We start from the raw sequence: 16,463 nt of genomic DNA on the forward strand, positions 1-16,463 counted from the left end.
CCTCCACCAGGCCCCCACTCATGTCTCCCACCACCCCCACCCCCCAGCCACCAGGGGCACCCTCCACCAGGCCCCCACTCATGTCTCCCACCACCCCCAAACCCCAGCAGTGCAGGGTCACCCTCCACCAGGCCCCCACTCATGTCACCCACCACCCCCACCCCCCAGCCACCAGGGGCACCCTCCACCAGGCCCCCACTCATGTCTCCCACCACCCCCACCCCCCCAGCACTGTGGGGCACCTGCCAGCAGGCCCCCACCCATGTCCAATCCATGCCCCCCTGCACCTGGGTCCCAACATTCCCCAATCATGTCCGTAATGCCCATCCTCCCCTGCCAAAAGGCCCAACCAACTATCACACCCACCCACATATCAAAGGCAATTACATGTTACACCCCCAATTTAAATAATGCAATTGAACACATGTCTGTCACACACAATGGCTGCAAGTGAATGACAAAACACCCAAAATGACATGCCTGAAAGCAATGAGATGATACGACACATTGAAGATTAAAAAAATAATATGTATTGAACAGCAAGTAGAATGGAAATGAAATAAGAAAAAACACAAAGCAAATCAAACAAAACAAGATGAATGTCCAAGAAAATAATCTGAAAAATTAAAATAAGCCAATGAAGAACTATGAAGAAGATCATCCTGGGTCCATGAGCCCAACCAAATTAAACCTAACTATGACTACTAACTAAAAACTGAACTATATACAAAAAAGTGGTGCATTGTCCAATCGCAACCAAAAAAAATTCAAAAAAACAAAGGAAACCTAACCCTAACTATACAACTATATACAAAGGCAGCGGGCTATTCGGACGGCTCACTGGTTATTGTCATGGGCCAGGGCATCATCGAACTCCTGGTCAATGGCTTGGAGGCGGGCATGTTCCCTGGCCCAGAGGTCCCGCAGGGATAACGCAGTGTCAAGCTCAAACTCCCTGCGAAGACCCTCGAGGCACTCAGCCCGCCTCAGCGCCCTCCGCATGGAGTCCTCCGCCCTGACCATCGTGAGCCGTTCCTCCTCTGCCCGCTGCCGCTCCGCACCTATCCGCTGGCACAACCGCTCCCACACGGAAGCCACTCCCATTCCAGGGTTCTCCTGCCCTCCGGCCGATGCCTGCACCCCTGATGTTGATGGCCCCGAGCCATGATGCCTCCCACGTTGAGCCTGCTGCTGCCTCCGACGCAACTGCCTGTGCCAGCACGACGGCATCCAGGCTGATGGAAACCACCGACGCCGTCGTGCACCTGCCCTGCCCGATGATGCCGTCACATCCTCCATCTGCTGGGGTCCAGTTGCTCTGGTGTCCACCCCTGCTGGATCTCTGACTCCCGACTGTGGCAGGGATGGGATCCCCACCGAGCTGGCTGCATTGGTCGGGGCAGGTCCACAGGGGGCCCTGGTGACATCTGGGCTGGAAGACGGCAAGGAGAACGACTGGTGGATAGCCTGCACAGAGGAGGAGAGGGCCGCCACATTGGCCAACACATGCAGGAAACCCCCGAACATGGCCGATCCCAATTGGGCCACGTCGGCACGGTGCACTTCGTGATGACGTGCGTGCTCCTCCCGGGAAGCACGCACGCCATCACGAATCACAGCCGTGCGCATCGCGACCCCAATCAGGACCTTCTCCGCACGGCCAGGGGTTCCCACGTCCGCAGGTGGAGGGGAGTCAGGTGACATGGACATCCCCTCTACCTGCGGACAGGCCTGGGACGGGGCATCCCTGCTGGTGCATGGTGGTGCACTCACAGGGTCAGGGACAGCGACATGCACAGGCCCCTCCACGGTGACCTGTGCTGCCTCCTGGACTGCACCACTTGCACCAGCAGGGATGCCCCCACCAGGCCCCATGTGTGCCCCAGTGGCGGCCTCCTCCTCCTCTGTGCAAACCACCAACCTGGATGGCTCCTCACCGTCTCCCACCGTAGCAGGCCCCTGTGGGGGCTCACCCACCCCTTCCGCTGCAGCCGTGGGGGCATCCCCACCCCCTTGCTCCACAGCGCCGTCTCCGCCCTCTTCTTCACTAGCCGCTGCGTAGAGGGAGACAAAGAACACAAGCATCAGGGCACTGTACAATGGTCCCCTAGACAGGAAGCAATAGCAGATGAGCACCACTGTCAAAGTACACTTCCATCATGTCCCTCCACAACACATGGGTCAGTCCAGGCAAAACACACACAGTAACAGGCATGGTGCATGCCATGGACATTTCCATGCATGTCCAATGGACTCTTGAAACATTCAATGATATGTAACTCACATGCATCATGGCTCATGCCCATCACATGCACACACTTCACCTCAGTCACATCCATCTGGCCCCAAACACACCAAACACAGCGGATACAAGGGTAATTTGGCTGCTTTACTGAATCTCTGCATTGTCACACACATGTGTCATGCATCCATGGCATGCACAAGTCACAGACACGCAGGTCAGGCACACAGACATGGCTACCATATATGTACCTGGCATCAGCACCCATCCCTCACCCCCACCCATGTCCAGGTACAGAGACTGGCATGCTCTCATGTTCAAAATCTGAATAGGGCTCCCCATGCGGCATTTCAACACATGCAACAACCATGTGCATCACACATCACTGGTCGCACATGCATTACCATGATGTCCCTGCACACATACATGCATACATGGCCTATGGCACACATACAGGCAAGTATCATAGAACCAGCACACCGCAACATGCCCTGTCTCACACAGTAATGCATGGACACTTACCCCTCAACTCCAGACGGGCCTCCCTCTCAAGGATCTGGGCGTGGAGCGCTGGGCGTACGCGTTCCAGGACCCTCATCTGGATGGAACTCATGCGGCCCCGGCCCCCCTCCACGAGGCGCCGGGCCTTCACAAGGGTCCTGGACCTCAAGTCCTCCCAGCGCTTCTTGATCTTCAGGACGTCGCGGGTTGCCACCCCCTCCGCGTTGATGGCAACCACACAGTCGGCCCAGATCCTCTGCCGTCCTTCCTTGCTGGCGCGGGACGATCCAAAGAGGGCATCATACTGCCCCAGGACATGCTCCACCAGGACACCAACTTCGGTGACAGTGAAGCTGGTGCCCCTCTGGCCTGGGGTTGCCACTGGTGCCAGATGTGGAAGTGCCCGACATGGCAACCCCAGAGGCAGGTGTGGGTGGGCAACTGGGTCCTGGGGCTGGGCTGTGGAGCGATGTAATCCCAGTCGGGAGTCTTCAGTTCCAGCAGGGGTGGACACAGCAACTGGACCCCTGCAGATGGCTGATGTGCAGGCACCAAATGGCAGGGCACGGTGGCAGCAGGCAGGCAGGCAGGCAGGCAGGCAGCAGCAGATGGCACGTGGGAGGCTGCTCGGGGCACTGGGGGGCAGTAACTCGGCCTTCTGGGCAGGAGCGTGGTCTTCCGTGTGTTTTCGCGTGGCCAGCTTGATACGGAGTGATTTGGCACGTGAAAATCCTGCACATCAGCGTGAAATCCGAGGAAAGGCCCTTAGCGCGTAAGCGAGTCAGCACGCATACGCGATTCTATTGGACCAGAGTCCCTCAGCGCGTAAGCGCGTCTGTGACGTGACCCGCACGGGTGTTCCCCACTCAGCACGTGATGACGGGGCACACGTGGAGATACTGCACGTCAGAGTGTCATCGCGTGTAATTGGACAAAAGTGCGCGTACACGCGATTGGCCTATGTACGTGTATTTAATGGGTGCGCGGCCACTTACACACGCAAGTACGTCAGCGAACCTGTATCCCGTGGTGCGTGTGAATTTCCACACGCTATTGGACTGGGAACTGGATTCCAGGGGTGCGCGGGTCACACGCTGTATCCCGTGATGCGTGTGAATTTCCACACGCTATTGGACTGGGAACTGGATTCCAGGGGTGCGCGGGTCACACGCTGTATCCCGTGGTGCGTGTGATTTCCACACGCTATTGGACTGGGAACTGGATTCCAGGGGTGCGCGGGTCACACGCTGTATCCCGTGGTGCGTGTGAATTTCCACACGCTATTGGACTGGGAACTGGATTCCAGGGGTGCGCGGGTCACACGCTCGCCTAGAACACGCGCAAAGCATAAATTTGCGGACTTGAACAATAACAAGCTCAGACGGCAGGATGAACATACCGTTCCTAGCAGTAGTGGCAGTGGGCTACCAAAGGAGGAGGAGGAGGATAGTCAGGGCCAGAATATTCACACCCAGAACCAGCCTTTTCGGGATGCCTGATGACCAGGTGTATGGGAGGTACAGGTTTCCACCACACATCATACTGGACCTGGTGAGTGAGTGGGAGGATGACCTCACATCACCCACCCTGTGCTCCCAAGCACTCAGCCCCCTGGAGAAGGTCCTCAATGTACTGCACTTCTTAGCCACTGGATCATTTCAGCGGACAAGTGCCATAGTGGGTGGGGTGTCACAGGCCACCCAGTCACGCTGCCTACACCATGTCTTGAACATCATCACTGCACGCCCATCAGTCCGCAGGCACATATACCTGCCCAGAACACCTGCAGAAAGGCATGCTGCCGCCCTGGATTTTTACGCTGTGGCACGATTCCCCAAAGTGCTAGGTGCCATCGACTGCACCCATGTGGCTCTACGTCCCCCCAGGGCATCTGAGCACATCTATAGGAACCGCAAGCACTGGCATTCCATCAACGTGCAGGTAGCATGTAATGCCAAGGGAATCATCACCTCAGTATATGCCAACTATCCCGGCTCCACCCACGACAGCTTCATTTACCGAATGTCCACCCTAAGCCGGGACCTAGAAGCTGGGCGGCATGGCGATACATGGCTGCTTGGTGAGTATGTATGCCACTGCACATGCATGCATGTTGGATACTGAGCAAGGTCACAACCCCACCAATGATACCAATCACCACCTCCACAGGGGACAGTGCCTACCCTCTCAGCCCCCACATGATGACGCCAATTCGGAACCCCACCACGCCACCCCAGGTAAGATATAACACAGCCCACATTACAACCAGGGGCATAGTGGAGCGCACATTCGGAGTGCTAAAGTCACGCTTTCGCTCCCTTGACCGTTCTGGCGGGCAGCTGTTATACGCTCCGCCAGTAGTGTGCAGGATCATAGTGGCAGCATGTGTCCTGCACAACGTTGCAACACGCCGGGGCCTGGCCGTGGACATGGTGGTGGCCCCACATCCCCAACCACATGCACAGCCGCTGCGCATGGGAGGGGAAAGGGCACGGGGGAGGCAGCCCGTACACAGCTAGTGGCTAATTACTTCACATAGAAATCACACCCCTGTGGAGTGCACACTGCCCTGGCACATTCCATCTGACAATCAATGATGACTCAACCTGACACTGATCCTGAATGTCTGGAGAATGAACCGGGAATACCATGTCAGCCTGAGATTGTTCACCTGGAAGTGTCACAATGTGTGCATCCCTACCCACACAGACACCACCAATGCAGTTTTGTGAAGTTACACATTGAAGCAGCTAAAATGAATACCCACTTGCAAAATGCAACAAGAGGACAGTGCCATGTCAGCCAACCCAACCCCAGCACCGCCACACGACACACCGTGCCATGTCATGCTAATTGCAGGTAAACAAAGTAATCCCCACAACATGACATCAGTCTCACTATGTACAGTGGCACTATTAGAAACCTGCAACACCTGAAATGCTCACAGCAATGCCGGACCAACAACATACTTGAGCACGTAGTACCATTAACATGACATCACAAATGTTACATATTAGTAGTCTCACCACCTGGAAATGCCTGCACTCCCACCACTACCAACTGTGCAGTGTTGTCGCCATGTAGAGTTGTAGGTGCACTGCTGCCAACATGGTCCCCATCTCCAGACTAGAGGTCCTTGTGTGGACATGAGGAAGGGACCTGCAAATTGGGAGGTAGACACAGAAGAAGAGTTACACATCAATGCAACATGCAGTGTACAACACAACAGCAATATGCACTAGGAATGTATACACAGTATTGACTACAGACTGGCCACACAGCTCATGGGAGTCCAACGTCACTGTGTAATTCACTGTCACTTGGGCACACCCTTTGCAAGCCCATGGAAACGGGAAGCAGGAGGGGTGTGTGTGACTCAAACCCAAGCATCTGAACCAAATACATTACAAGCCTGCATGTGCCCAGCCACAATGCAGCGTATGCCCACAGGAACCACGGAAGCCAACAGATCGTCCCAAAAAAATTGGGAATAAAAGAAATCAAAATAAAAATAAAAATAAGAAACAATCAAAAATGGCCATTGATGGGCCCGGGGGGGTTGGGGAGGCCACCCAGGAGGTCCGAGGACAGGATGCACACCAGAACCCACCTGCGTGGATCCTGGGAAGATAAAACACCTCCATGGGCTCATGGCCCACACGGCTACCCTATTGTGGGAGTATCACTGCTGTCGCTATTATCACCCTGTGCAGCTGCATCTGGAGGTGGTTGCACTATGGGAGGCAGCCCACGCAAGGCCCTAGTCTGCTCCTCCATGGCTGCAAGCATGCGGGTGTAGTAGGTCTGGTTCTGGAGGATGAGTGTGCGGAGGTCCCCATGCAACAACTCACGGGATGCCCGGACCTCCGCCCTCGTTGCCTGCATCTCAGCTGAGAGCGTACGGGTGAGACGCTCCAGCTGCTGTTCTGTCCTTTGGTGTGTTGAAGCCTCAAGCTCAACAAGAGTCGTCCTGAGGTGAAGGAGCTCCTGCCTCAGGGCTTCCCTGTGGCCCTGGGACTCAATGGAGATGGCCTCCTGCAGAGTCGCCAGTGCCGCCCGCCTGTCCCTGTTGGACCCCAACATGTCCTCCCTGTGTGACTGGCAGATGGAGTCGGTTGCCTGCTCTAGTCGCTCCATCAGCCTTTCTGGGGGGACAATGGAAGTGGCCACCCTATCCATGGCCTGAGCCATCATCTCGGATGATGCAGCCTGTTGGGTTGCCATACCGTAAATGGATTGCTCCCATGCGGTATTGCCGGGTGGCGTACGGCCGCCACGTCGGCGGGCACCACACCTGTCTGGGGCAAGGCGAACTGCGCCTTGCTGTGCCGGCACTGCCTGAGGCTGCAGGACTGCATTCCCCCTCTGATCTGCTGGCCCAGGAACAGGATCAGATGTCGCGGAGTGTGACCCTGCATCCGTAACCACCGAAGGCGTAGCTGCCAAAACTGACATCCCCATGGAGGGTCCTGACCCTGGTGCAGGTGGGTGAGACAGAACAGAATCCCTCCCTGGAACACTCACCTGCGACGGCACGTAGGTCTCATCCGAATCAACACCTGAGTACAGCTCGGGGGAGGTGCAGCCAGAGACACCCCTTGAGAGCACGACCTGCAGCACTTGTGGGTTCTCCCCCACCACCACACCACGTCCCTCACTGGTGGTTGGTCGGCCCTCGGACCCCTCCTGGGTCTGCACCATCTCCACAACCCCAGCAGTATCAGGTGCGTCTTCCCCTGCAAAGACATGAAAACAAAGAAATGGAAACAGGCATTAGCACCATGGCACACAATGAGGGCTGAGAAGCAAGAGAACCAGTACTTGATTGACACATGTCCCACATGACTAAAACTCCTGCGGAGGATGTGCAGGCAGCAGGAGGGTGACCCTGCACTGCTGGGGGGTGGGGGTGCAGGGGGACATGAGTGGGGGCCTGGTGGGGGCTGCCCATGGTGGCAGGGGGGTGGGGGTGCAGGGGGACATGAGTGGGGGCCTGGTGGAGGGTGACCCTGCACTGCTGGGGGGTGGGGGTTTAGGGGGACATGAGTGGGGGCCTGGTGGAGGTTGACCCTGCACTGCTGGGGGGTGGGGGTGGTGGGAGACATGAGTGGGGGCCTGGTGGAGGGTGACCCTGCACTGCTGGGGGGTGGGGGTGGTGGGAGACATGAGTGGGGGCCTGGTGGGGGCTGCCCATGGTGGCAGGGGGGTGGGGGTGCAGGGGGACATGAGTGGGGGCCTGGTGGAGGGTGCCCCTGCACTGCTGGGGGGTGGGGGTGGTGGGAGACATGAGTGGGGGCCTGGTGGAGGGTGACCCTGCACTGCTGGGGGCTGGGGGTGCAGGGGGACATGAGCAGGTGTGCAGGGTAGTCCCCTGTTTTGTGGGCTGCCTGCTGGGGCCGTGGAGGGTGTACAGGGAACACCTGTGAGGACCCACCCAGCCTAATTGCGTGTGATAATTCCCGCACACCCCTGTAATACACGTACCTGGCCAAATCGCCTGTGAGAATTCCCGCGCACCCCTGTAATACACGTACCCAGCCGAATCGCGTGTAGAACTTCCCGTGTACCCCTGTAATACACGTACCCAGCAAAATCGCGTGTGATAATTCCCACGTAGCCCTGTAATACACGTACCCTGGCCAATCGCGTGTAGAACTTCCCACGCACCCCTGTAATACACGTACCAAGCCAAATCGCGTCTGATCATTACCACGCACCCCTGTAATACACGTACCAGGCCAAATCGCGTGTGATCATTCCCGCGCACCCCTGTAATACACGTACCCAGCCGATTCGCGTGTAGAACTTCCCGTGTACCCCTGTAATACACGTACCCAGCCAAATTGCGTGTGTTATAATTCCCACGTACCCCTGTAATACACGTACCCTGGATAATCGCGTGTATAACTTCACGCGTACCCCTGTATTACACGTGCCCTGGCTAATCGCATGTAAGACTTCCCGCGTACCCCTGTAATACACGTTCCCTGGACAATCGCGTGTTGAACTTCCCGCGTACCCCTGTAATACACGTTCCCTGGACAATCGCGTGTTGAACTTCCCGCGTACCCCTGTAATACACGTTCCCTGGACTATCGCGTGTTGAACTTCCCGCGCACCCCTGAAATACACGTACCCTGGCAGCCTGGCTAATCGCGTGTATAACTTCACGCGTACCCCTGATATGCACGTTACCCGCTTTGCGTTCCTTGTTTGGCAGCCCTGTAAACTGGTCCAGGGTTAGCGCAGCCCTTTGCGATGATTTAGCGATTTTGATGGCTTTTCCTTGCGCGAGGGCGTTCTTGGGGGCGTTACTGGCGCTGCTGCAGGGTCGCTGCGATACTCTGCGCCACGGCTGGTTTGGGAGCCTAAAATCCATGAATACGCTGTGCGCGGAAATCGGTTTTAGCGCACGTGCCTGGCGCAGACAATCGCACGCGGACACTCTGCGCCAGCCGCTTGCGACACTTTTCTGCGAAATTCTATGAATTACCCTCTTAGTGTTTACTGATGCACACTGATAGTAGTAAAGAAGGGGATATGGATTAACAATGGGAAACGTCTCTTAAAATATGTCAAAAACGTTCTGCGATTTCGGTGGTGACCTCTGAAATTAAAGAGGACCCATCGGAATACTTCAGTAAGAAAAACATTGTCTTAGAAATGTCAAATATAAAAAAACTTGAAAAGAGAATAGTAATATTGCAATGTTGTGTTCTTACTTCACTTTCAGGAAAGTAGTCACTCACCTACTGCACAGTAGGTCACGTCCCCTGCATAGTGGACGAGCCGGAAATCAACCCAATCGATTGTCTTCCGGGCCGCTTGATTTGCAAGCTTACGACTGCAATGAGATGTGGGGAAATAATCATCTTTTTAAATTGAAGAAATGCTGATCGTCGCTAAGACATTTGTTAGAAAGCAAACGCTGATAAATATTCCGTGGTGGAAAGAACTCATGTTACTTGACCTTTGGCTGCATGCATGCAATACATTCGGTGCGATCTCGCTGCCATTGTCAATCTGCCACCTTCACTATGCTATGAAATTACATGGAATGCCATTTTGTTTTGATAATGCTAAATACCTGGGCACAATCCGTGCATTGCACACATGTCATGCATATCAGAGTGTGCCGGCATCACCCTGAGCAATGATACTGTACATGGGGTGCATTGCAGAAGGCGGAATGTGGGGTCACGCCAAATACACGGACATATTCCAAAACTGCCACCCTCTGAATCAAGCTACTCGTGTGAAGGTCATTTCGCTCAGCGGTCTAAACTTCAACTCCCTGCTGGCTAGGTTACCTACAGGCCTAATACCTGAACTACATTTCACCAGGATCCCCGGTACACGCAAGCAATGCTGGGAGCACAATGCATGAAGGTCCCCTGAGTCACAGGGGAAACCTGCACGCAGAGGATGTGCTAGGCTGGGCATCCAGGACATTATTCAAGCCATACATTCCAGTGGCACAATCACAAAATTAAAAGTTTTGCAGGTGAGTAAAATATCATATGTAAAATAATGTGTCCAAGCAGTTTGGGGTTTATAAATCAGCACACCTGCACAATCTGTGATGGCTCCATGTACTGGGATGTCATAACGCCAGGGGGCGCGCGTTGATAGGGCTGAGTGCAGCAAGGGCCTTTAACGAGGCTCCCATCCTCAGGCACATCACTACTTGGTACAATGCTTTGAACAGTGCATCAAGAAATACCCGGGGTGCTAATAGCTTTTCTTTGGTGCGGTAGTCTTTCACAAGTTAAAGAAGGCAAGAACTGCGCAAGAAAATGTCCACCAGGAAAAAAAAATGTTTTTCTGGTGGAGCGGGGGACACCCCGTAACCCCCGCTCTCCCATACCCCATGTATATGGTCACCATATATAATGTCGCCACAACCTTTTCCCAGCGACATTATGTATGGCAACCATTTATATGGGGACAATATTACCTGATACCAAAAAAAAAGCCCACTACCTGTCCCTTTTCCATTGCCCTGATGGCTATTTTTTGGAGGCGAAGAAGTGACAGCAAAGGGAAGCAGAGAAGTGGTTTGTTTGGAAGGGTGAAAGTTGTTGTGAGGCTGTGCAGAGAGGAGAGGGGAGGTCGAGCCGTGAGGGCGAACGAGGGCGGATTTTAGACAGGAATGGGTAGCCAGAAAATGGAGGGCGGCTACAATGAGCACTCAGATTGCTCCAAACGTGATTTTCATCCCGCATTTGCGGCCAGCCGATTGGTCCATGCATTAGCCCAGGGTGCAAATAGATAATACTAGGTCCCTAGAGTACTTTGTTATGAGACCTTTAACCTAAGCCCAGTGTATGGTTGAGGTTATTTGTATTCTACCTGTGGCATCGCTACTTATTATTAATAGTAATTTAAAAATGATTTACTTTTCTCCCTGTGAATAGTTTATGTACTCTGGAAGCATAAGTATATCAGAATTCCATCTGTAGCAGGCCAGAGGTATGGTTAATGACTACCCCACTGTCCTTATTGCTCCTCCAGGTGGCAGTGGTGACACTGTTGCAGGACATTATCACCAGGTACTGCATTAACAAAGTTCTGAGCTATAACCAGCGCAGTGCGCACAACATGCTGCGCCAGGCACAGGCCGGGCCTTTAAGCCCCATTAAAAATAGAAAAGGCCAGTCCAGAGCCCATCCGCAGTTGTCTATGATCTGAAGTGTCACAGCATCTTCCATATGCAGCTGAGCATCTATTCCCACTGATAAGGCTGCTGGCCCAGCTCTGCTATGCTGCTGGACTGGCTCTGCTATGCTATACTGCTGGCCCAGCTCTGCTATGCTGCTGGCCCGGCTCTGCTATGCTGCTTGTCAGGCTCTGCTATGCTGCTGGCCCAGCTCTGCTATGCAGGCAGCTCTAGCCAGTGCCACAGCTGAATTCCCCTATGAAGGCAGCCAAGCCCCCCCTCAGTATATAAGAGCACCCCCTGTGGCGTGGCCACCAAGGGAGCACCTCCTCTTGGGCACACAGTGCAGGCACTGCATCTTCCGGTTGGCACACATGCACAGGGCCTGCCTGCCTGTGAGCTTCCTTGATAATACAACAAATATCCGTAGGCAATCAGAATCACTCATTTGCATCGGACGCCCCCTAATACAAATGAGGGGACACCCACTACACAGGGCACATCCCCAAAGGAAGCAGACATTTATTTTTATATTTCTGAAGCATGGAGGCAAATTATGTGATACAAACATGCATCAATAGTAATATACAGATTTTATATTAAGCATTGAGGCAAATTTTGTAAAACGAACATAGATCAATACTAATGCACAGATTATAAATCAGAAGGTACTACGTGAGGACATGTGCTGTGCGCAAGGGGACGTAATTCATGCTTGGCAATGTGGCAAGTCTAGTACCCTTTGTAGCTAGTGTCGTGGTGGCCCACAAGACCTTGCATGCAAAGTGATACTGCTTTTGTTTATTGAGGTTTATGGGGCATTCGTTGCGAAATGCAGTGACTTTGTGGTGCCACAAGTGCAGGTGATGGGGAGAGAAACTGATCTCCCTACCACCTTGTCACATTCACATCAGAACGTGCTGTAGGGAAGAGGGAGAAGCGCAAGAAGCCAATGCCGCAACACAGTATGTAAGTGCAAGTGCACCTAACATTCAGTCTGAGTATAGTAAACAACACATGCTAGTACCTAAGACACAGCATAGCAAACAACGTACATGAGCTTAGGCGTAAAGGCAGTGAAGGAGGGGAAAGGAACAAGATATGAAGGGACCACATCTTCATATCGAGTGGCAAAGAAGGGAGCACAAACCACAAAAAGGGTTAGGTTGGAAGACCAAAAGATAAAGGACAATGTCGGCTAGAAATCCAGGACTGTCCCTCATGGCCTAGGGCCAGTTGTCATCTCTGCAAATAGAACATGTGTGTGTGTAATGTCAGGGAAGTGTACATGCTTACGTCAGGAAATGGGGATGATCTCCTACTTTCTCTTCCAGCTTTGCCAGGAAACTCAGATCTGTGGCTTCACCTGGTCGCAAGCACTCTTCATCCTTAAACAACAAAAAAGAGCACTCATTGGATGGCATTGTTTCGGCGCTCTCTGCTTCCTTCAAAACCCAGATCCTCATTTTCAAAAACTTTAGCACCGTAGGGAAAAATGGCCTTTGGGACTGGGTAGGCTGCAAAACAACGATGCTTATAAGGGTTGACGTTTTTTATATGTTCACTTCACGCTTACAGCTGGTTTCTTGAAATCTCATATCAGATTAAAATGCCTTTGGAATAATCACTGCTACTAATATATTTTTGATGCATGATTATCCACTGATCAACACTAACGGCTGGAAAGGACAAAAGTTCAGGTTTTCCCTGTCTCCCTGTGGGTACTGTTGTATTAAATGTGTCGTGGGTCTGCTGCTGAGAAGTGCTGCTACTCTTCTTTTGGAAACATAGAAGTGCCAGTGTTCAAAGTCTCCACTCCTTGCTCCCTTGTCTCCTCCATGCTACCAACACGAGTATTGACAGCTGGCAGCCTCCTAGGGCAAGAGTCATGGAACGAGTACGGTCATATTAGCAACACTACTTGAGCGAGTGGGCTGTCCAAGGCAGGCATTGACCACGGGGTGGAATAAGGCACTTGACTTCCTCAAGGGACCCCTCTCCTCATCTTGAACTCAATAGCTTCCTGTGAGCATCTGCTCACTTAGTTAGTTTTCTTAATGGCGAGAGCCAAGCAGAATGCAACACGCATTCTGATTGGCTCTCACCAGGTCGTTACCCGGCCGAGAATCCTTTGATTCTTGGCCGGGATTCCAGCCGCCTTGACCTCAGCGGGGGGCGTGCCAGCCCCTCAGCCAATGAGGAGGCTCAAATGTGGGCCATCCCCGCCCCGAGCCTCCCAATGGCTGAGAGGCTGCCTTCGCCCCCCGCCGGGGACTCGATAAGGCTTTTTTTGATTGTTTTGTTTTCCATGGAAGGTAATTATCGTCCAACTCAAACTCCACGCACACATCACAAGTCACTGTGTAGAACATCCACCAGTACAAATACATGCACAGTTATTAAACTACAACAATGAAAATCCACCATGAATGACAGAGGAGATTGCACTTCCAGTTCCATCCACTATTTGAGGTGCAGAAGGGAAAGCAGTGCAGATCTTATTTACTGAAGATCAGATAATGTAATTTAGTTGGAAGGAGATTTAAAAATATCCAATGATGAGTCAGACAATAAAGAAGATTACACCGACATGGATCTGATCCATCAGAGTCCGGGCATGAATTTGCATCTCTCCTGGATAGCAGAGATACTGAGAAGGAGAAATTACTTACTGCAATGTTCTTTCTATGGATTCTTCTCCCGCAGATTACTCATCAGATAGATATCCCCTTCCAGCTTCAGCTGCTCAGGAAAAACTTCGATGGGGGTGTAGTGGACCTTGACTCTGCCGTCAATCATCAATCTGCCTTGACTCGGTGCTCGATTGTTGGCTCTGGACGTGACGTTGGGCATCATACATATACTTGCATATACTCGCAGAGGGGTAAGGGTGGTAGGAGAGTCCAATGGTTGCATACGCTCGTTGTCAGGCCCAGGCATTTCCGGTCATCACAATTCAAGGGTAAGGACTGGTCCCCTATGTGATGCACATGGTAGGTGGATGTTTTTTCTAGCAGGAAGTCTTAAAAGGAATGGAGGAGTTGTTTGGCTGGGTTCAATGCGTATGTACTAAACGTTTTTCCTTAACTAGATGTCCTATTTGGAGGCAGCTAATATCCGTTTCCAAGATGAAAGAAAGGCAGAAGAGAAATTATTGGTTGTGGTCCCATTGTGTGCAGTTTGGAATGTTTTACAGAATCTAAACTGCTTTTCAACAGCAAGCCTTAGACAAGCAGGTCCCTAGTCAGGGATGTCCTACTTAAAAGCCTAAAGAAGATATCTATAGAATAGAGGAGAGACTTTCAGGAGCCAGGAGTCAGGCATAATCAACTTTTACTGAAAATACTGACTACCGGAGTTAATTCTCCTTAATGTTTATTTTGATGCTTGCCAGGACAAGGTGCTTGCCTATTTATTTTATGCAAAAACTAGTTACTATAATAAGAGAAACTAAAGGTGAATGCTGAGTGTTTGAAGAAAAAGGCAACAGATGTACATTCTGCTTGTTTGTGAGCATAGGACGTTTTATTTCCTGCAAAGCACGAGCTGTGCGCTTAGAAAATTCATAAATCATTTCACTAACTGCCAGCGTGATGAGCGTTTAGCAATGGGGTCATCAGCAGGGCATGTTATGGAGGCTCAACTACGAAGGCTAGAAGGATGTTAGTGTGTGTTTTGGGAGTCGGCAGACGAGCGTCACCTTGGTAATGTGGGAACTTGACTGAAAGACAGCGTTGCTGTGTGCACGCCAGTTTTGAAAACCCACTTGTACACGCTAAGAAACGTTAAAAGCAAAAGAGAAACAAGAATGACTAGTCAATAGTGGGTCAGAGTCCGTGAAAGGCTTAACCTCATATTTCCTCAATAGATAAGTTAAAATCCAAGGAACCTGTACTGTATGGGCCAGGGGACCACTCCGGTGGTGATAGTGCGCGGTACAAATATCCTTTAACATTAACATTAACATATGTAATCAGAAAGTTTGAGCTAGCAATAGCAATTAGTTTTAAGTTTTTACTTAGTGTAACACAGTAAGTGTTAGAAGCTGATCCAAAAAATAGGCAGTTTCCAGTTTCTAAGAATCTTTATAGGGAAGAAGAAGGCATCCATTTAAATTAAAATGAATGTCCTCAGCAAAGGCACTCACATAATGGCAGGCATTTTTTAGTGAAATAATTGTTTGAGTATTTGCTTTTCTGCTTGAAGTTAAATAGTATATACATATGTTTTGCAGGGTTGTGTGAAGGTGAATCGCCTGAAAGAGAGAATGATGCTGCCTGAAGTTTTATTATTTTATCCAATTCCCCTTTCCCTCTTCGGGTGTCATGGATGCCACTGTATAGATGAGTGGCAGACAGAATGCCAAAAGGGGGTTAGTGGGGCCTAGCAACTCCTAGACCTGACACTCATATGATGAAGACTATACCAATGTGGATGTGCTTCAGAACAATGTCATTGGGGAAAACAATGAGGATGATTGCGAAAGACGCATGGCAGGTGTGCATGTAAATGTGGTGGAAATACAGAGGATGGCCTCATAAGCTAAAACAAACTGGTATCTAGAAAAGTGTAGGAATAGGTTCTGGGGGTGGGGTGTAGAGGAATTACCTCCACCTTACAATTACCCTGGGGTCCACTACATGGATCACATAACTCTACTAGGATACTTTATAGTATCTCTGAAATTCAAGGGTCGAGTAGCTGCAACAAAGGTACATGTGACAAAAAAGGGGGCATCATTGTTTGGGTAGAAGGAGCAGAGGAAGCAACAAATAAGGCTAGTTCCCTAAACATCTGAGCAAGTTTTGCAAGTAAAATATTCTGACAGGAGCACTAAGAAGCTAGACACTGCTCATCAGTTGTCGCACAGGTTTCTATTGGCAAGCTCAGAAAGGTTGTCCATCGAGTACAGTAAAAAAAATAAATGCTGTGCCTGTAATGTGGAAATGGCATTGGCTGCCATTGGCCCGGACATACTTATTTGAAATTGAAATCAAAAGACTGTGTGAAAAGGGGATGTCGTTCTATTGCACGTGATATCATTACAGCAACACGTCACAC

General features: G+C 51.6%; 1 protein-coding gene across 2 annotated transcripts in view; it reads right to left on the reverse strand.

Annotated features, from left to right (window-relative positions):
- Positions 1-16,463, reverse strand: part of MYO1H (myosin IH) — an 833,585-nt gene that overhangs the window by 388,878 nt on the left and 428,244 nt on the right. For both annotated transcript variants that reach the window (XM_069619421.1, XM_069619420.1), the window contains exons 15-16: positions 12,699-12,790; positions 9,493-9,587 (exon numbers count right to left, since the gene is read on the reverse strand). In XM_069619421.1, the coding sequence (XP_069475522.1) occupies positions 9,493-9,587; positions 12,699-12,790 (187 nt within the window). The remainder of the gene's footprint in view (positions 1-9,492; positions 9,588-12,698; positions 12,791-16,463) is intronic.

This window comes from Ambystoma mexicanum, chromosome 10 (genome assembly GCF_040938575.1).
Source record: "Ambystoma mexicanum isolate Mex_15411 chromosome 10, UKY_AmexF1_1, whole genome shotgun sequence".
In the NCBI taxonomy this organism is placed as follows: Eukaryota; Metazoa; Chordata; class Amphibia; order Caudata; family Ambystomatidae; genus Ambystoma; species Ambystoma mexicanum.